Consider the following 20616-nt stretch of genomic DNA (forward strand, 5'->3'; position numbering starts at 1 on the left):
GCACTCATTATTCTCTTCCTCACGTCCCGGATATGAAGTTTGGAAGAAAGATTAGCGTGGGTTCTATAAACGTACCATATGTTGCCTTGTGACATTTTTTCTCACCGTAGACCGACCTCTACAACGAGTGGCGACCATTCTATCTCGACTACAACTTGTTGAAGAGAGAACTGAAGGCAAGTGTCAATGAACAGTTCATAGGTCGTTGGTTGACTCTCTCATTTCATTTATTCAGGACCGCACTGTTAGTCGGGCATGGACAGCCAATGATGAACGCGAGTTCACGGTGAAGCTTGAGAAGGAACTCGACAAGATTCATGATTTTCAAAATTCAAAGGTAAATGTTTTCGGCATCCAATCTTTCTCTTAAACTCACTTTCTCCGCAACCGCCAGATTTCCGAATTAGCAAGCAGAATTACTGAAGCAGAACGCGATGTCAAACGGCTCGTGGCACACGAAGATTCCAGTTCTTCGAGTAGTCCTACTAGTCTCCATTCACCCTTCCAGAGTTGCGAAAATCGCTCAATTGACCCAGAAAGTCAACAACGCGAAGCTTACGAACCGGACGGTGGTTCGGATGACGACGATGACGACGAAAGCGATGAATCCTACGACGCACTAGAAGATCGGTTCCACGGCTTGGAAGTGGAGGTAGCCACCCTCGTCGCAGACGTTCATGACTTGGCTCTGTATACGAAACTCAACATCACTGGGTTCATGAAAATTTTAAAGGTGAACTACTACGTCCGCTTCGGAAGTTTCCCCATTGATCGTCCTTTCCTAACAGAAACACGATGTAAGGCACAGGTCTTCGTCCTTTGATCAGCTTGTTGATTGACTAATCTAGAAACAAACCAACTTTCCATTAAAATCTACTTTCATCCAAAATTACTTGGAGATACGCCCCTTTTACCAGTACAATTGGGACGCTTTGATCGTCAAGCTGTCTAAACTGTACGATTTGGTCAGGACAAGAGGTCATCCAGTCCAGGGAGATTCGAGTGCGGGAGGAAATCAAAGTGCCTTCGTTCGACAGACCACTAAATACTGGGTGAGTTTTTTTTTACCCGAGCATTTCTTTCGATTGGCAAGGGCTGAAATTAGGCTTTTATTAAAGGTTCACCCGGACAATCTGGTCCCATTAAAACTAGCAATTCTTAGGAACCTTCCCGTCCTTGGTTGGTAACTATACTTCCTAACGTGGCATGGCGCTGACGTGTTTCCAACTCAGTATTTAATGCGGAGAAAGAATTCGAAGCGAAGGACTCCGGTTTGTCGTGGCTCGCTCCGCTTCTCCGGTCGTTCCATTTGGTCTAACAGACGTATTTTAGCGATCACATCCATTTATTTTGATAACGAGAGTCTTGAGCTTTATCTTGGGCGGCTTGAGAAAACCGAGGGTGCCGAAGCTATACGTTTACGGTGGTACGGCGACACCGATGTAAAGACGGTTAGTCAATTCCACACACGCGCGCGCAAGTCTATAGTTCACTCATCTCTTTGGCGGCGTTTACAGATTTTTGTGGAGAGAAAAACCCACAGAGAAGATTGGACAGGAGAAAAATCGGTAAAGGCTCGATTCCCGCTCAAAGAGCATTTGGTCAATGCGTTTTTGAGAGGCGAATATACGGTCGATGAAGATTTTCAGCAGTTGGTTACAAAGGGTAAAAAGACGCAGCAAGAGGTAGATTCTATGATTCAACTGGCTAATGAGGTACAATATGCGATTCTCACAAAGAAATTGGTGCCTGGTGCGTGGAAGCGGTGTATTACTTTTTGTGACGTTAAAATGTCGCACTCTAGTTACGCGAACGTTTTACAATCGAACCGCCTTTCAGCTCCCGGGAGACGCAAGAGTCCGAATATCACTCGATACTGAATTGACGATGATCAGGGAAGATAACTGGGACGGGCGTACCCGCTCTGGTGATAACTGGAGGAGAACCGACGTCGGCATAAACTATCCGTTTGAGGATTTACCTCCCGAAGATAAGGAACTGTTCAAGTATGTCCCGACTTTAAGGTTCATCAGCGACTGACGAGGTACTTTTAGGTATGGTGTCCTAGAGGTGAAACTCCAAACGCAGCTAGGGCAACAGCCTCCAAAATGGGTCACGGACCTCGTTCAATCCCACTTGGTGGAAGCCGTACCCAAGTTCAGGTAAGGTCTCATCGAGCGTCATCATCTTGAATGTCAACTTTTTTTTGCAGTAAATTCATTCACGGTTGTGCAACGCTGCTCTCCAGTCGAGTTGATCTCGTTCCGTTTTGGCTACCGCAGAGTTTGTTGAACTGTTACTACTCGATCGCTCCCCTCTAATATTGCTCTTTCTAACCAGTGGACACGGACATTACGAAGCCTGACACGGGCTATCTGTCTATCATTGAACGACCTAGTAGTCATTCGAGAAATACCTCTACGCAAGGATCTACGCTAGGATCTTCGGGACAAACGTCTCCCAAAGAGAAATATTCCGAGCCTCTGTCGGACGGTGAAGAAGACGAACCGATGGATCGTGCACCTGCAAAAGACGAAGGGAAAAGAATAGGGCTTACGGAGTCTCAAGTTGCAGAAGCTACTGCTTATCGTGAGCAAATGTTGGAAGAGCGGAGGAAGAGTGAAGCAGCGAATGGGAAGAGACCGAAGAATATGAATGGTGTTACTTCCGAGGAGGCTATTGAGACGAATGATGAGGAGGAGGAGGGGGACGATGGAAGGACACCGTTCTTGCAACGAAAAGGACGTACGATGTCTCAAAGTTCCAAACCCCTTCTAACGATTGATCCGTTGGCGCCTTCTTCCGCGTTTGATCAAAAGTTGAAAGACCACCTGAAGGGAGCATTGGAAGCGAAGAATGCAAAACATTCGGGGGTGGATACGGACATCACGTTACGCGGGGACGGTGAGGATAGCGAGGACGAAGACGAGTTCTCAGCTGGGCCCAGTAACGGTGATGACCGAGTCCTTTCCCGAGATTGGCGGGCACCGACTGGAAAGAGAATAGCTGTTCCTGTCCGAGTTGAGCCCAAGGTTTATTTTGCTGCTGAAAGGACGTTCTTGGTAAGCGTCCCCCCATTTATTTATTTGCGGCCAATTGACGCCTTGTTCAGAAATGGCTTAACACTTCCGTATTTATCGGGACGATTGCAACCACGCTCCTCAACTTTACGTCTCCCTCCGACTCTCGGGGTCTCATCAGTGCTACACTGTTCACTTTCTGCGCCTTGTTGGCGATTGCATACTCTTCAGGGATCTTCTTGTATCGTGCTTCTAGACTGAGAGCTAGGAGAGCAGAGGGGCTGTACTATGATAAATATGGACCGACCTTGTTGTGCCTTGGGCTGTTTGCTGCAATGGCGACGAATATCGGGTTAAGGATGTCTGAATTGGCGACAGATGGGATGTTTTGATATGTGATAGCGATCAACGGGACTTGTATATACATGACATGGCATCTAGTTTTGAATAATGTGCTTGTTTTTACATTTAGGGGCTGAGGTGGTTGACAACCCTGTGAAAGGGGGCGCTAAAAGTAGTTTTTGTCTTTTGCCCTCAGATCATCAACTTGCTGTGGCAATCCGGGACGAACAGTAGAGTGGCGGTGAGTGGCGGTGAACAAAAAGTCCAGAAACTCCCATGTTCTGATTATGTTTGTTCTATCAAGTATCAAGTATTAAATCCCGCGATGTGGAATGCATCAAGTTCGTTGGTTGGTAGGACAACAAATGTCGTATCAAAACCCGAAGGGCTATCTGCGAAAACATGAACATTCGGGATAACGTTACGAGACGACAGAAAAGTGAGTAATTATAAGCACAATGACCCAGTCCACCGAATTGGAACTTTAAAGTGGGTCAAAAGGCATCATTGCGGTATTGACAAGCTTGTGGTTAGATATCTTTGAACTTGAGTTCGGGGACTGTACACCGTGACACTGGACGACAGTTGCGGGGAGATGGATAGATAGATTTTGACAAGTACAGTAACACGAGTAGGAAGATGGATGGTGAACCGTGGGAGGGGAGATGAGGCTTTGGAAGTGGCGTGGTAGGTAAAATGGGGAGTTGGCCGAGTGATGTTGGGGGTACACGGGAATGTCGGGGGGAGTCCAGGGGGAACCCGGAAGTCGAGGTATACAGCAGAAGGCTAAGTCATGAGCGGCCCGAGTCATCATCATCAACATTGCGTTCATCAATATGGGATGAGAATTTTTTCGCAAGAGTTTGAACAACGTTCATGGGTACACGGATGTCAGTAGCAACCAAACACGGTTAGACCCTCGCGCCCATGCGACGTTTCGCAAACAAGAGAGGAACTTGAAAAGAAATATCGCAGAACCGTGAAGGAAACACTCGAGCTGCAGGTGGGGCTCAACTGAGATGATACCGGTAGTAGTATAGTAGGGAACATTGACCGGGGAACAGGAGAAAAAAAAGATCAAGAAATCAAAAAAAATAATAATCGACGTGTTGAGATCACGTGTGATTGACCTCAGGCCTATATACCGAACCCGCCGGGAAACATCTTATAACTTTGCGCCCAAAATTTCGTTGTTGTCGAACCTTCTCTTTACCACCCCCTCCTCCTTAATGTTTCCATATCTCAGTTTGCGCTTCTCAAGAGATACCCGTTCTTTCGGCGATTGCGAACGGGGTTGATATTTACCGGCGCCTACGGGAATTAGGGTCCGTTGAGGGTGCTGTTACCTGCTTCTTTAAACGTGCTTTGAAAGCTGATTTCTGTTTACTTACGACAGCAGTGACGATTCGACAACGTTCATTCAGCATTGCTGTTTAGAAGAAGCTTCTTTAGCGCTATGTATAACCCTCTAGTAAATGGCTCATGCAAGCCAACGCCCAACCTTTTCAGATGTACTTAGCGCCTAGCGCCCGCGCCCAAATACACGTGCAGGGTATGTTTATTTCATATCAACTTTTAAAAGAATTCACTACTTACAAGTACTCGATTATAGAAATGCATAGAACGTACAGTGAAAAAAATATGCTTATAAGTTAACCGAAACCAAGGCAAGTAATATATATCCGAGAGTGTGTCAGTCCGGCGCAGAAAATAAAATAATAATCACATCAACAGCAAATTAATCGACCTGTCTCTCATCATTTCCCTCCAATCGACAGAGGTCCCACTCACATCCCGTCTCTGCCAAACACCTTCCATCAAATACCGCGTTTTCATGATATTCCCGATCGTCTCGTCTTGGCTTTGCAATCTCCCCTTCAAGAAATCTCTGTGCATCGAGTTATCCGACATGCTGCCCGCAAGACAGATCGGAAACACCAGTGTGCGATCAATCTCACTCGGTGCTAATTGTCGTATCATCCTGACTAGGCTGTCAACTGACGCGCTGATCTCATGTACACCTGGCCGGGACGGTCGGGGGTCAGTGTCATCCCAGTCGCAGGAAAAGAAGGGAAACCACTCACCAGGACTCGGATTGTTCACCACAGTGTGCAAGTACAACAACGCCGTCTCCCTAAATATATTCCCAACCACCCTCCGCACCTCATCGCTAGGCAAAATCACGTCCACACTTCCCAGGTACGTGTTTTGCGCCTGCGATGACAGATCCGCAGTAGACGCAGTATGTATACTTGATCGCAACCGCCGTTCAATGTCATCACCCCGACGGACGAGCTCCCGGAGGCTGAGCGTCCCTTTACGTTCCTCCGTGACTTTCCAAAACGCCAGTACAGACACTTCGGCAATGGCTAACCATGCTTCGTCCGGGCAGCCGCTTAGGACATCCATCTGCATGCCACCAGGTTGGAGAAGGAGGTTGTTGTCCGTCCAGCTAAGGAGACGTTGATAGAGGGGGAAGTATCTCGGAGGTCGCATGAGGGTCAAGCTGGAGATGATATCAAACATCTGGAGAGATTAGGGTACATCAATGACCAAATCTTCAGACAAAGAGGACACCCCTCCCCTTACCATGGTACATTTGACACCAAGCTGACATGCAAGACTCATCATCCCCAGGGATATACCCGGATTATCGTCAGTCGGAAGACCCAACTGTGCGACCCAATCAAAGGCGATATGAAGTACCTGTTGCCATTCCGTCGATCCTCCCGAAAGTTGGGAATAGCAGACCAGATGGAGTGCAGCGAGAACGTCGGTTTCGGTATAACTCCCCCGGAGTTGTTTGGCGTTGATGAGTTGATAAAAGGCTTCGTCGTAAAAATATTTTGCTGTCGAGTGTTCGGGATTCGGATCTGGAGCTTCTAAACCTTGGGCAACACGTAATCGGGTGTAATGCAGGTTGGCTAATGCGCAAACGGCATTTGTCAGTGCGCCTCTTGGGTCTTGCACTATCAACTGGGGGGTTCGGGAGATGAGTAAATCCCGTCTGTTCTTCTTTGCAAGAAAACTGTTGACTTACCTCAAATGTCGTGTTCATAACATGGTGATTCGACAACATGCAATGTACCCTTCGAATGTTTTCGAAGTAATACATGACATGGCCTTCTTGTATGGAGTTCTGACCGGAGAGACTAGGGATCTCGGGAGCCATCTGTGAGTCTCCTCCTCCACTAAAGTCATATCCTCCTCCTCCCCCTCCGAAACCCAAACCTCCACCAAACCCTAGTCCCGGTGACCCAAGGGCAGGCGATAAGAGGTTTTGCTGTGGGTGTGATGTGGAAGCGGAAGATCCGGATATGGATAGATCGTTGAACCCAACAGGTTCTTCAGAAGGAAAGGGAACGGGAAGAGTCGTCGTCGGCTGAAGTGGGGAAGTCGCGAAATATGAGGTGCCGAGATCTAGAGGATCGCTGTATGACGACCCATCAGTCGGATACAATCTTGATGAAGAAGTGCCTGAAAAAGGAAAAGGGAACAGAAAAATTCGCCGATGTGAGTGCGTGTGCGTTTTCGTCGAGTCACTACTTACTGGGTATTCCAGGTAACATGCTGTCGTGATTATGACTCTGTCCAGCGAATCCCGTTGGTACTTCCTGAATCGGCGACCTAGACGCTGTTGTTGTTGAACTGGCATTACTGGCCCGAGATCTTCTAGGTGCTCTTGTACTGGTTCCACTACTACTCCCACCGCCAGTAGCTGCTGCTTGAGCGGCTTGCATTGAAGAACGTGGCTGACCACGGATCAGTCCTTTACGCGTCAGCTGAGCTTTGATGGACGCTTTGTAGTCGTCAACGGCTTGCTTGTTCTAAAATGGACGGCGTTCATGGGGGTGTTGGGAAGAAGAAGAAAAAACTGAAAGGCAAACTCACGCGCATCCATTCAGGCCTTCTCGCACCCCAACCTAGACATTCGATCGTTAAACGTTTACATGTTCGGCAAGAGTTTCCTTCTAGTCGTTCCAGGTCGCATCTCTGGGGAGGGAAAGAGAGAAAAGCGTTCAACAATCTATCATTTTTTTTTTCTCCTTGAGTTGCGCGTCGCCTACCTTTCTGCGAATTCTACACGTCCTGAATGGAGAAATCAGGTAAGGATCGATCTACAACAACGAGTAAGGACGACGTACCAGCAACCGGCTCTATCGTTAGTTTGACCGGGTCGAGGCAATTCTACAGCTGGGCGAGTGGGTGTAGGAGTAGCATTGTGATTTGTCGAAGTAGGACTGATATCGTTCTCTTCTGTGGGAGCTCTGGCCATTAAGGAAGTAAATGAAGGTGAAGAGATTGCTGGGGACACGTTGGTAGAAGTCGAAGGAGTGGGTGAACCCGAAGAAGGAGGGGTGGACATGTGAGAGGGGAAGGGATGAGAGAAATTGATGATTTGTAAAAGGGCCAGATGATTTGGCAATGTGGAAGGGGATTGGACGAAGGACACGGACGGTTAGTTAAACAGACTTGGAATTCAGTGACCGTTTAGGGAATCAAGATCCATCAATAAGCCGTAATCCGTTACTAATCGGGAATCATCAATTATTAGGAAAGGGTCCAAAACATTTATTTATATTATTTTAGTTCCCTGGTCCCGGAATCCATGTGCTCGTTTCCGTATATGGAAAATACCTGCCGTCGGGGTCGGGGACGACCGACGCGGCGGGGACAGACGACAGTACTTGGAAATCCAAATACACAAATACACACATGGTCTGAAACGCATCAATCCTAATAGCAGTAGCACGCCGTTAATAAATCAATAGCATTGACTACAGAGGGGTTGTTGATGATCCATCAGGGATTTGAGGAGATCCAGCAATATGAAAAATGATTTCGGAAAACGGGCCCCAGTTCACAGTGTCCCACACCAAACTTCCCAAGTTTCAAACTTCAGTTTTGCCTGGGTTCGGGGTGTTTTACTGCCGCCCCTAAAGCAACGGCAGTGTGTTTCCTCCGACGTCCCCAAGACGACTTCCTCAGTTGATCAAAATCATTTTACAACTACAAACATGTCATTGTGTACAGAACCGATATACAAGTCCGAAAGCAAGGAAGACAACAAGCAGAGCAAGACAGATCATATATGTACGCGTGGCACCCTATATTCGGATTGATTCACAGAAGTATTCAAGTATTAGTACCATATCGGAGGAGAGAAGACAGATGGGCATGAACTTTAAAACCAATAGTGCAATGGGGAAAAGAGAAACTGAAAGGGATTATGAATAAGAACCGAAAAATGTAACCGTTTGCATGACTCACCCCCCAACGGTGGTAGGGGGTGGGGGGGGGGCATTTAAACGAGTAAAAGTTTACTTTCCCACAACATGCGTCTCCAAGGTACAGATTCCCTCTGCGGAGAACGCGCACGAACAGCCCAAACTTGCTCAATCACGTTCAACACACCCTTGTAATTCCCATACTCATTATTGTCGCCGACAGGTACTCTTCCAGCTTCTTGACCAGCCATCAGCAGATCAAACTTTCGTCTCTGTGTCTCCTTGTCCCTACAGAGACATCCACACATGAACAGGGCAAAGACCGTACTCCGAATGACGATCCGTCTATCTTTCAAGTCGAGAGACAGACTCTGCTGTAACGCGGCAGACGTAGCTTCCACAGCTTCAGAGATCGGTCGGACATTCGGATAATCACCGTGCAAAACGGTGAACAAATAAAGCCGAGCAGCGTTACGGAACACTTCAGACACCAACTGTCGGTGCGGAAGTTCGCTTGCGAAAAGGGAGGCGTCGGGTGGACGGAGGTGAGCTTCGATCAAACTCGCACGCTGAACAAGCGCTGTGGTGTCCAACGCCCCTCGACTGAGGAGCTCGTCCTTGCTTTTAGCGAGACTCGAAATACGAGCGAGCGCCCAGATGATTCGTCCTTCGCATCCCATGACGGTCATCATCGAAAGAGCCTCAGCGTGCTCGTTCGACGAGAGGTCATGGATGCTACTCGTCTTGCTAGGATCAAACAGATCCTGAATAACATCCGACAACGCAGGAGGCTCCATCGTCGTCACAGATGCCAAAACGTCGAACCATATCGTCGTCTTTACAATAAACTGCTCAAGCCCCGTACAGTTCGCCAATGCGTCCTTGTAGCTGAGGAACCTCGTATTGCTCAAGATCTCCCGGCTTTGACCAACAGCAATCTTCAGCCACTCGTGCCAATCACCACATCCGCCGTCAAACAAGAAGGCAGAGATGACGTTGAGTGCTCCCACCGCATCGTTGTAATCGTGATGTTCCTTGTTCAGAACCTCCTTCAGCTGTTTATAGCGGTTCGAGATCTCGAGGTTCTTCAACGCAGGTAGTGCCTCCAAGTACGGTCTCTTCGCGCTAGTCACACGTTCAAAGTGAACGAGAGCTAGCAACTGGGCGGCAGAACGAGCCGTTCCAGATTGTACACTCTCCAAGACGACCTTCATAATCGGATCGTTGGCGAGTTGGTATTGTTTTTCGATAATGACGGTTCTGTAATGTAGTGTCCACTCGTCTGTGGCGCCATGACCATAAATGCATGTCGGGAGCAAAACATTCGTTGGAGAGTTTGGGTTTTCCGAACTGGCGCTTCCAAACGTCGCCATGGAGGGAAACATCTCGTCGTCAACTGGAGTATAGGAATATGAAGTTCCATACGAGCTGGCGTGTATCGGTATCAATGCGGTGTCGATCGGTGTTGGTGGTGGTGGCCCTGCCAGTAAAGGAGGGAAAATGTTGAGTACATTATATTCGAATATACAATATTTAATAGTACAAAGTCTTACAAGGTGCTAAAGTAGTAGAATTATGATTCATCAAGGAAGGATCATAAGCGGGTTCTTGGGGATAAAACGGTGGTGATTCCTGCCTGTTGGCTTGGGGAGAGTGATGAAGTACTTTGAAAAAAAAAAGGAGTTGTAATCATGAGTGGATTTTTTTAAGAATAAAATGAGGGAAATTGTGGCGTACTGGGTTGGGTGTCGTAGTTTGCAGTACCATTTGGGAAAGAAGGACTGCCCCATGGACCCTCCTCGCCACGAACGTTGGACACCTGGCTATGCCGGATGTCTTCGCCGTTGGAGAGGACGAGGAGGTTGTTTGGTGGGCTTTCGGACGCAGAGCTGGGGTAACCTTCGCTGGCGAGCTTGAGTGTCACTCGTTCTTCTGTTTGCTCTTCGCTGGGTGGGGCGGTGCGTGAACTAGGGCCCGAGTGCCCTTTGATCATGCCTTGTGAAGCAAGAAACTGCTTGATCTTTCCTCTGATGTCGCTAACATTGCTGCTCTCCTGTTAACAATAAGAACACGTCAGAGGAAGTTGGTTGAAACACACGACATACCCTGAGCCAGTCGGGACGTTTAGCACCAAAACCAAGGCATTGAAGCCTCAGCCGCACACACGTCTCACAACGACCTTGGTCATCAGGTCGCTCATCACATTTCTAAAGGGACGCCACACGAGGGGGGGAAAAAGGAAAAAATAGAAGGAAATAGTTAGCGCCGCCCATCGATGATTGCTGTAAGGAAAACTGACTTTTCGACGAATTCTACACGTGTAGCATCCAGACTTAGCGCGCACTGCTCCTTTCGCCTTGGGCGCTTTCTTCGTTGACGGAGGTTTTGCAACAGGAGGCATTGACGATAAGGCAAAACGATGGACGATATTAGTTGAAAGGCGTAGAGAGAACTATTCGAAGGCGGAATATAGTTAGAGGGGGCCGAGCTTTGTTGTAAAGGGAATGGGTAGGGACGAAAGAAAAAGAAATGACGAGCGGGATAGCAAAGGGGACTGGGGGCGCTCACTCACATAAGAGGGGTTCAGATTATATGTACCGACGGATCTATTCAACCTAAATGTCACATTCTGTCCCAGTTTGTCACACCTCACGACACCTTTTTTCCGGGGGTATCCGGGGTCCCACTGTAACGAGTTTCGGTCGCAGTTTTCGACGTTCCAAATGGCGCCAATGCCACGTGGAGCGCTAGAATATTTCCACATCGGGTAAACGGCGTCTACCCTTTCCCCTTATCCTGCGTTCGGCAGTGCAGCACGATCACCTCGCCTCAAACGCCACACTGCTCTCTTCGTGTTTCAAACCCTTTTTTACTGAGTATACTTTACCCCAACCCTCTCCAAGCAGCTTTGACAATGCAATGTCATCATAATCACACCTCTTGACAGCCCAGTTCCTGTGCTCAATTCTCGGCTTTTCAACAGGCCATGTCATCCTAGTCTCCTCTGATATCGGGTGACTGACAACTCACGGCTTCTATACAAGAAACCGGTGAGCTAGGAACTGAGTACCGTATCATTCTCCATGGAGGAAGTCGCTCGTTCGTACTAACAGGCGGGAGAAAGTGCGCGAGCAAGAGGATCGTCAGATTCATCATAAAATACAGATTCACTCCTACATTTAGACGGAAACACAAGATTAGTGATGCAGGTGAGGCATGGGAATGGGAATCCAAAGGGCCAAAGCAGTCGACACTAGGAAATAAAACATTGAGAGAGGAGAAACAAACTATCAACGTCCGGCAACTAAGAGCAATTCCATCCGATGACGATTTACATTTTCCGAAAGCAAATGAATGATAGAGAAGAAGCTTGATGGTGGAGAAAGGCGGTAAGCCCGTTCCCAGCTGCTTGCAACCTATCATCATAAATGATATATACTTCAAGATTGCTTTTGGGCGCCTTCATCCGCTCGAGAAACGGCCGATATACCGGGGGCGGCGCTGGCGCTCAGTCGTCTAACTTTCGCTTTCAGGCCTGAACTTCCTCCAGAGGACGTGAAACCAGAACTGTTGGGGCTTGTGTCGGTCCCTGCCTTCAGAGGTTCATTGTGGCCGGGGCCTGCAGAACGACGGGCAATCAGTGCTCGAATTGCGCCCAGCCAGGTAATTTCATCCTCCTCGCTGGGTGCACAGACCAGTAACGTCTTCTTCGTGGTGACAATCTTGAAAGTATGTGACTTTTCAGGTCTGTCGGACTCGATTGGCGGGGAAGAGACCGGACTTGCATGGTGGCGATGGGATGGGACGTCGTATTCGAGAGCGTCGAGGATATCCGAGTACAGAAACTGTCTATGAGGTTTGGTATCCTATCAGTGATCATTGGCGTGAGTCAAAAAAATATATGATGTCAAAAGTCAACACACCATATGGCTATCAGAATACACGAGTTTTTCTCCTGTAAGGACGAACCATCGCTTGTGCCAAGTTCGCCGTTTGGAACCACACTTCATGAGGTACCCAGAGAGAACTGCCTTGGTCGGGTCCTTTTGTGTCGTAGTGTTGCTCTTGGACGGTGAAGAGGTGACAACGGATGGGGTCTGGGTGATCGGTGGCATCGTTTGGTAACTTGTGGGCGAGGCGTCGTCCGAGTCCGAAGAGGTAACGCAGTGCGTTTGAGATGGGGGTGAAGGGGAGATAGTAGGAGCTCGTGAATTAGACCGCTCAGTTCGGGGTATCGGTATGGGTGCACTTCCTGAGGATTGGAGATTCAATGCTTGCCTCGCTTCTTCAATTGCTTGCACCCATGCTTGTAGTTCTTCAGATGTTTTGGCTTGAAGGTAAAAGGTCCGTACGGGGGAAACGAGACCAAACGCATTGTCATGGCGCTTGAGGGATACTTTCGTGCAAGAGTGAACATCCGAGAGATCTAAAAGTCGTAGAAGTTGGTATTCTGCTGCCGTTTTGTAGTACGCGAGGTGGGCGGGGCGTAGGACAAACCAGCGCTTCTTCCACGTCTGTTTGCGAGTTTGCGAGGTTGTGCGGACTTGTCAGATAACAGACCGTTGTAGCACGTAGAGAAAACGCCATACCTTTCTCCGTTCGCCCTTCTTCCAGAGATAACCAGTTTTGATGACACCCTCATCAAACGAGCCTCGCCTTTGATCGTTGCCTTCAGCTGTCTTCCAGCCTCCTTCGCCCTCGTCGTCTTCGTCTTCGGAGTCTTCCCCACTTCCTGATCTCCTCTCGGCAATTGAAGACAGTCCATGTTGATTAGTGCCAGTCAGTCCAGAGGGCGACATTGACCAAACATCTGGAGTTGAGATGGAGTCCGAATCGGATTCTGTACCAGAAACTGGGGGTACAGAGACGGGTGCTGGCTAAAGTAAAAGTCAGAAACAGTATATTGGATGTAGTAGAGCCCAAGAACCTTGATGTTTCTATTTACAGAGTGAACGGATAACTTCCTCTGTATCTCCTGAGGTGACGGAGGAGCTGCCGAAGTTGTCATAGTGCCAGTGTGGACGGTGCTCGACTCAACGTCAGCAATGATCATAAACGTCAGCCTCAGATCCTAGTGGCCGTGTACCTCTATTTGTGCATGCTTGTTCTTCGAGTCCGCCACCTTCACTTTTTTTTGCAGCCAAATACAGTTACTATGCACGCCTAGAAAGCGTTCTGCACGTCAAATCGTAAAGAATCTCCGATGGACATGCCGTGTGGGTCCCTGTGAGAGATTTATATCTTCTTATACGGTCAGGTTTTTCCAGAATAACCAAGCCTTCTTTTTTGTTGATGATCGATAACACCGCGCAACGCGTATGCGATGTGAATGGCCAATAGGGGCTAATACCTGAAAAGGGAAACACACGCGCCGCGTGATCGATAAGTCGATAACAGCTTGTTCTTTCCTCATTATCATACCCAAACTTACCGTCATGTCCCAAGCAAAGTTCAATAAAGCCGTCAAGATCGTGCAGAGCCTTCCCAAGGATGGTCCAATTCAACCAACTACCGATGAGAAGCTCTGTGTAAGAACTCGCAATTTACCACTCCAGGAGTCGCAAACTCATGTCGTTGTTTAGTTTTACCAGTTCTACAAACAGGGTTCGTGTTGTTCATGTGAAGGTGATACATAACGACAAGCTGGCTCATCCATTTCTAGGTACCGAGGGTGATGTGAGTACTGCCCGTCCTGGCATTATGGATTTCACGGGCAAAGCAAAATGGTATGTCGCTCGACAATTCCTTCCAGACGCATACACTCACATTTTCAACCAGGGACGCTTGGAACAGCGTGAAAGGAACTTCAAAAGAGGATGCACAGAAATTATACGTAGAGAAACTTCTTGAAGTGCGCGGTGAAACAACAGCCCACAGGTTTCCAAGCATATTTACTGGACTTTTCTTTGCAGATCCTCAAGAAGGCTGATAATGAAGAGGCAAAGAAGTACATTGCTGAAATTGAAGCTGCTTAGGAGCATAAGGACAGTACAAATTTGTACTTGTGTATTTCACATTCCTCGAGGTGTTGTAAGTTACAGTGATTCGATCAAGCGCCCCAGTTGGACGCCCAAGCGAGTCCGAGCGTTCGTTTGCCGGTTTTCCCAGGACCTCGGACACCCCGAAAAGTCTTAGGCTTTTATTATTTCTGACGTTGCCGAACATTCAATTATTCATCAGGGACACACCGACGCAGTCGTCGGTTTAACACACAATATGTCATTTAATGCCTCATGTCCTCCCTAGGAAGGCAAAGCAGGATATACTTGGTTAATAACCCTTTCTTTTTTCTCTCGATCGAGTCGGTATGTTTGCTTGCCCGTGATCACGTTGCGGAGGGGAGGGAAGGTTCAAGTATACTGGCAGGACGAATGAATGCACCATGCACAATCGGAAACGATTTACAAGTCCCCCCGAACTCATTCTCTTCTTACATTAATGTTACTCTCTATCCAGCTCTAGATCCTGGATATCCTGTCGTCGGTGGTGTTGGTATCAAACCGAGTGGTGGATCTGACATCGGTGCGAACTGCTGGCAGGCCGTCTCTCTTTTCCGGGAGCTAACCAAAAAAGACACTCAGAGAGGGACTTTCGCGTTTTTACCGTTTTTGAGCTTAAGCTGATCAACTTGCTTTGACTCCTTCAGGGAAGTCTCGGAGCGCTCGACGGATGGACACTCAATGAGCGCTGACGCCAGTCTGGAGATTTCCGTCCATTGGCGCTGAGAGTACATACCAATCTCACCATAAGGTTCTGTCCACACATTGATTAATTTAGGTAGTTTCAGATTAATTGGTTGTTACAGGACAGCGTTATGCTATGCTATGATGATCACCGGAAAAACTCTTTGATTCACCTCATTCATTTGATGGACGACCATGATGATGACTCGGAGGAGGGACGGCGGGAAACAAATGAATGGCGATTACCACTCCAACTGGCTTGGAAATTGGCCCCGACACGGACACGGATTTTAGATCGAACAAATCCACCCGCGATCAGCCATTCATGTAATGGCTACCCATCATGCATCAAGTAATACAAGCAAGTGTGTTCTTACCTCGTCCTAAGTTCTTTCGCAAATCTCCAGGAAGCACGTAGAACACCTCGCTACCGGATCACGCAATTCGCGACACGGACACGACACGACGCGACACAACCCAACGACTATGCACCCAGATGGGTCGGGATTACGATACGAGTGCACACGAGTTCCCGAAGTTCCCGCAGAAGGGACTACGATATATGTAGTCGGTAAGGGAGAGATACTACTCAGGCGATCGTCCAATTGGCACCGGAGTCTGTACGGGGTTTTCTAGTCTCCTCTTGTATCCGGGGGCATAGTACCGAGTCGACTTCCGTCAACTTGATGGGAGGGAAGAAGGGAATTCTTCAACTTCCACATGTTAACTTTCAGAAAATGAGCATCCCAAAATATATCCCAGTCGACCGACTTAAACGCGATTCTGCGGCTCAACTTTGAGGTCATAGAGTGGGTCGCGTACAGCAAGAAGTACCCATCATCGTGCAGCATCATTCAGGTCAGGTACTATTCAGTAACTGGGTCTACCGGGAAATTTCTCAGTGACTCCCAGATCCGTTTGGAGTTCTACTTCAATTCGTCTTTCTAGAAGGTGTACCGAGCCTAGACCGCTCACTGGACTGGAAGGTACAGCAAGAAGCTCAAGTCTCCATCTGCATCATCATTCACTTATGTATGCCATTTGACAACCGGGTATGTTTGAACCGAGGGCCCGAATTCAAAGTCGTCGACTGCCGATTTTCTTAATTCAGCGGCTTCCACCGTTTCCAATGACCCATAAGCTAAGAATACAGATGTCCGGGGTAAGTGCATACTTGTAACTTGGCTTGGAGTAAATAGGGTCTGACCGTGCTCTCCGAGAACACCTTGCTCAACGACCGGTCCCGTCTAAGTGGGTACGGTTTGATTCTTGAAACAAATGTCCTACTGTATATCCTTTGATCTTCCAGGCAAAGATGCTTGACGAAGAGGCTGCGGTCATGACTCGGACCTTTGTAATATCTTCCACGTCAGAAAACTATATACCCAGGGAGCTGCGATTGGGATCTACATGACCCGTCGACCGTCTAATTTCCATTCGGGCGTACTTTGGAACAAGTCGGTAATCGGTCAACCGGTATTATAGCAACGATCCTGTAAAGAAGTTCACTGGTGCGACTCGGGCTCCCTTGTCACGTACACAATAGACTTCAAGTAGAGAATCTAATATAAACCTCGGAGCAGCCGACTCGACAAGTATGTGAGGCCGTGCCGTTCGACTTATGATAGATTAATAGATGACAGAGCCGACTTGGGTTTGGTGGAATGCAGCCACATGCAACGCTTTCCAAGCTTTCCCTGACCTGGAATTAGGTTAACCGTATTCCAAACGGAAAATTCAAAAGGAAACCTGGAATCTTCCATGTTCGGAGTCGTGTCCCGCCCGACCTAATCGCACGAACTGAATGCAAAGTTGCTCCAGAGAACGGTATATGTTTATTTAGAGTGAACCGGTACGCTGAGAAAGGTGACTAGTCCAGTCAGAACAATAGAAGAGTTCGTGTGTGCGTGCGTCGTTAAGTCGTGAAAATGAAAAAGGTGACAGAAAATGAAAATAAAGGAAATACGTAAGCTCTACTGTCCGGGTGGAATGCAATACAGGGGGTAACAATGATTAGACACACACACCATATACAACACAGTGAAAAAGAAAAGGGGCAAAGAAGGAATACACATCAGTCTTCAGGAGGTCCGGCACTGTGGTCTGGATTTGCGACAAATAGGCTAGGACGAGGTGCGAGGCCATAACTCGTTGCTGAATGCCTCCTTTTGCCAGTGGTGACAGGTTTCGTCTCTTCGGATTGGGACATGCGTCGCTCATAAGCTTCGACGCGAGCGGCAACAGCGGAGCCTGACGTCGGTCGTGGTGGAGGGCTACTCAAGGAAGTGCCAGAGGAAGAAGGCGAAAGCGGTGGACTAGGAGTATTTTTGGAGGGAGGCTTGGCCACTGGCGGGGGAACTGACGGAGACGGCCCATCGGCGGAGGCCTCCGTATATGTCATTTCAGCAGGTGATATCAAACTGAAAGACATATCCACTCCATGGGCAACGTTAGAGAGAGGACCACTGTCCTCGGTAATCCATGAAGACTCGTAGCTACCGCTACTTTCCCTACGGCTATCACTCCCTGTCCTTTCACGTTGCACGACATCCATACCAGCCACTCTTTCCAATGCATCTGTATTCGCAGTCTGTATGGATGATATTGATTTTCCGTGACCGGCTGTGTACATTCTTGATCCCCTTCTCGAAAGCGCTCGCTTGACAGAATTCGCGCGCTTTGACCCAGGTGAATCTCCGCTTCCCGCAGAGCCGGAGTTTTGATTTTCTTCGATGGGGACCAAACGTGGTGGAGGATTAGGATCACGGATGTCATACATCCCACCATGTCGAGACCCACTTCCGCGACGGTCTAAGAATGCCGTCCGTGAAAATCGTGACCACCACGAATCGCTCCTCCTGACTGGCTGGGAAGAAGAGGAATCTATGAGGGAAGAAGGCCGTTGGCCGTAAAGTGTAGGATTATAGGAAGTCTGTGAAGTACGAGAGCCACTCTCAAGCGGTGTCAGCGAGTGATCGTTGGAGTGGTTGTACGATGACTGCGTCGAGGTTAGGTCAGATTGAGATTGGCTACCTCGGGATGCTTCGGTGACTGGGCTGAGTACATGTACTTCTCGCACTGAGGGTAAGACGGTTTGAATGGTCAGTGGCTGAGTAGGTTCTGGACGTGGGCGCTTTGGTAGTGAAGACTCCGGTATATCAGTGTATTCCTCAGGTATGGGGTCCGCAAATGGATCTATGTAGCTCCAGCTACTGCGTGCGCTTGCATGACTTATTTCTCTGCGAGTGGAGGGTCTGGTAGTGCCCTGACCAGGAGCAGCAGCTCCGACAAAACCAATCTCGTCGTCTCGAAGGAGCGACGCGCCATCAGAAAATGGGTCACTCTTTTCCCTTCTTGGGGTGCCGGTTCCAAGATTAGCGTAACTTGAGTAACTCCCATGGCTCGGCTGTCGAGTCCTTGATCCCTTCATAATGCTCATGATCGACCAAGAGCTATTATTTTTACCACGCCAGTCGTTCCACCCAAATTCACGAGTATCTTCGTCTGCGAGCATATCCCTTCGCTGCTGTGTCCGTCTAGCTCCCGCAATGCCAATAATCCCAGCAGGAACAGCTGTCAGTGCACCTCCGACATTCCAACTCCTTATAGGTCTCCAGCGAGCTGCGCCGCTAGGCGCCTTGTCACCAAAAGGGTAAGCTGCAACAGCTCCACCAGCCATGTGAGAGATATCAGGATCGTCTTCATTGAGTAAACTGAATCGCTGTCCTTCGGACGATCCCTTACGGCGCACATAGTAGACTACCAGCACTCCTCCAGCAAGCAGTGCCAAAGCACCGACTATCGTTCCGACCGCAATAGCGGTGGTCTTCTTCGCTTTGTCTTTGTTGTTATCATCGCCATTCAAGGGAGGCGTGGTAGGCTGGTTGGGATCAGAAGTTCCTGAAGGGTTTCCTGTACCACCACCACCACCTGAGTGATTCGGGTGATTCGAATCGGATGTTTGAGTCGGACCAGGTAGGGTCCTTGTCACCGAGGAGGGACTTGGAGGCGAATAGGTGGTCGGAAATGAGCCATCTGAGGGTTTCCAGACTATGGGTCCCGCAGTTGATGGGCCAAACGCACCATATCCTAACCAAAGTATTCGTTAGCGTAGCTTTGTTACCCACGGATACAAGCATACCGAAGCCAAAAATGACTTGATCACCGGAAGACACGGCATAATGATCACGGCGCCCCCCAAGTTGATTTAAAGAATCAATCTGGGTCCAGGTTGCAGGGTTCTGAGTGGTATCGAGTATCCACCCATCGCTGTATGTTGTTTGAAACGTTGCGTCGCTACCTCCGTGTATGACAATCTTTTCGCCCGCGATAAGAACAGCTGCAAATGCACGCCTAGGGTTTGGAAGGGTATCAGTAGCTACGGCCAATAAAGCCCAGCTCATGGAACTGGTGTCAAGCACCCATATGGTCGAGAATGATATTAGATCACTAGTTTGTGAATTGACCCCGCCGAAAACAAGAAGTCTCCCGTCGGGAAGAAGGATTGCAACATGACCTGTGATCCCTGGTGGTGAATTTGTGGCGGAGAGTTGGGTAAAGGATGGAGCGTTTGGATCGAAAAGGTAGTGCTCAGAAAAGGTGATTTTGGATCCATCAGCTCTCTCTCCTCCCACAATGATGACAAGTCCTTTGGTCGTCGTTGTGGCAGTATGATGTATTCGTCGTATAGGTTCGTCGGCCCAAGACATCGGACCTTGCCACCATGAAGGAACGAGACGGTTGAAGATATTCAACCACCAAGCTGAATCTGCCCTAAGAGTTAACACTGTGGGGGAACTTATTGCCGGTAAACCCCCAAATAGCAGAATTTCTGTGGTGTTGACTGGCGAAAGTGTGTGCCAAGCTAAGGCTGGGCCGGGTTTGGTTGACGAGTTGGAAGAGCTGCTGATAAGGACCCATGGAGGATCAGAGATATCGAATGACGATGAAAGTGGTAGATATAACAAGTCATTGATTATTGGAGCACTGGTGTAAGAATAAGCGTTCGATGGATCTGAAAACCCTCCATGAACGAAAAGAGCATCGTTCACTAATGCCGTGGCCTGACCCCATCTGAATTCCCTGAATTGAGCAAAAATATCTGTGAAGTGAGAGGATAAAGCACACCTTGGTGTCGCAGTATACGCACTCGCTCGGTAGCTGAGAATGAGATTCACTATGACCAGGTTAATTATCAACCGTGGTAGCTTCATGAGCTAAACATGTAGAAAGTAGAAGGTAAGTAAGATGTGGATGGAGATTGAGAGGAGCAGTAGGCGTAGTAAACCGTGAAGTAATTCGTTACGGTAGTTCGTTAGCGTAATAGAGATAAGTGGAGTTCTA

The 20616-nt window shown here is 48.4% G+C and overlaps 6 protein-coding genes across 7 annotated transcripts; 2 read left to right on the plus strand and 4 right to left on the minus strand.

Annotated features, from left to right (window-relative positions):
* Nucleotides 1–32: 32 nt before the first annotated feature.
* E1B28_011119 (uncharacterized protein) lies at nucleotides 33–3412 on the plus strand (the record flags this gene model as incomplete). The annotated part of the gene is made up of 15 exons (XM_043156118.1): nucleotides 33–56; nucleotides 111–176; nucleotides 236–337; nucleotides 395–733; nucleotides 789–797; nucleotides 849–1052; nucleotides 1119–1179; nucleotides 1233–1271; nucleotides 1333–1451; nucleotides 1518–1752; nucleotides 1805–2006; nucleotides 2055–2162; nucleotides 2213–2283; nucleotides 2341–3062; nucleotides 3113–3412. The coding sequence occupies 15 exons, from the start codon at nucleotides 33–35 to the stop codon at nucleotides 3410–3412; spliced, it is 2601 nt and encodes an 866-aa protein (XP_043005903.1).
* A 1496-nt stretch (nucleotides 3413–4908) lies between these two features.
* Nucleotides 4909–7881, minus strand: E1B28_011120 (uncharacterized protein). 2 transcript variants are annotated; one of them, XM_043156119.1, is made up of 8 exons: nucleotides 7508–7881; nucleotides 7430–7451; nucleotides 7254–7355; nucleotides 6913–7189; nucleotides 6403–6839; nucleotides 5952–6338; nucleotides 5447–5888; nucleotides 4909–5383 (listed from the first exon to the last, which is right to left on the minus strand). In XM_043156119.1, the coding sequence occupies exons 1-8, from the start codon at nucleotides 7726–7728 to the stop codon at nucleotides 5085–5087; spliced, it is 2187 nt and encodes a 728-aa protein (XP_043005904.1). In that variant the 5' UTR covers nucleotides 7729–7881; the 3' UTR covers nucleotides 4909–5084. The 2 variants fall into 2 exon arrangements, with proteins under 2 accessions (XP_043005904.1, XP_043005905.1); XM_043156120.1 differs by having other exon boundaries at nucleotides 6913–7881.
* A 506-nt stretch (nucleotides 7882–8387) lies between these two features.
* On the minus strand, nucleotides 8388–11156 carry E1B28_011121 (uncharacterized protein). Its single transcript, XM_043156121.1, has 5 exons — nucleotides 10890–11156; nucleotides 10696–10797; nucleotides 10328–10643; nucleotides 10144–10254; nucleotides 8388–10070 (listed from the first exon to the last, which is right to left on the minus strand). The coding sequence occupies exons 1-5, from the start codon at nucleotides 10989–10991 to the stop codon at nucleotides 8668–8670; spliced, it is 2034 nt and encodes a 677-aa protein (XP_043005906.1). The 5' UTR covers nucleotides 10992–11156; the 3' UTR covers nucleotides 8388–8667.
* Nucleotides 11157–11705: 549 nt separating this feature from the next.
* Nucleotides 11706–13671, minus strand: E1B28_011122 (uncharacterized protein). The gene is made up of 4 exons (XM_043156122.1): nucleotides 13518–13671; nucleotides 13180–13467; nucleotides 12514–13104; nucleotides 11706–12456 (listed from the first exon to the last, which is right to left on the minus strand). The coding sequence occupies exons 1-4, from the start codon at nucleotides 13641–13643 to the stop codon at nucleotides 12031–12033; spliced, it is 1431 nt and encodes a 476-aa protein (XP_043005907.1). The 5' UTR covers nucleotides 13644–13671; the 3' UTR covers nucleotides 11706–12030.
* Nucleotides 13672–13990: 319 nt separating this feature from the next.
* Nucleotides 13991–14695, plus strand: E1B28_011123 (uncharacterized protein). Its single transcript, XM_043156123.1, has 5 exons — nucleotides 13991–14118; nucleotides 14173–14194; nucleotides 14253–14316; nucleotides 14369–14441; nucleotides 14503–14695. The coding sequence occupies exons 1-5, from the start codon at nucleotides 14026–14028 to the stop codon at nucleotides 14563–14565; spliced, it is 315 nt and encodes a 104-aa protein (XP_043005908.1). The 5' UTR covers nucleotides 13991–14025; the 3' UTR covers nucleotides 14566–14695.
* Nucleotides 14696–17065: 2370 nt separating this feature from the next.
* Nucleotides 17066–20608, minus strand: E1B28_011124 (uncharacterized protein). Its single transcript, XM_043156124.1, has 3 exons — nucleotides 20401–20608; nucleotides 19415–20346; nucleotides 17066–19362 (listed from the first exon to the last, which is right to left on the minus strand). Exons 1-3 carry the CDS (start codon nucleotides 20484–20486, stop codon nucleotides 17348–17350), a joined length of 3033 nt encoding a protein of 1010 aa, XP_043005909.1. The 5' UTR covers nucleotides 20487–20608; the 3' UTR covers nucleotides 17066–17347.
* Between the last annotated feature and the right edge of the window lie 8 nt (nucleotides 20609–20616).

The sequence above is a fragment of the Marasmius oreades genome, chromosome 7 (genome assembly GCF_018924745.1).
Source record: "Marasmius oreades isolate 03SP1 chromosome 7, whole genome shotgun sequence".
Taxonomy (NCBI): Eukaryota; Fungi; Basidiomycota; class Agaricomycetes; order Agaricales; family Marasmiaceae; genus Marasmius; species Marasmius oreades.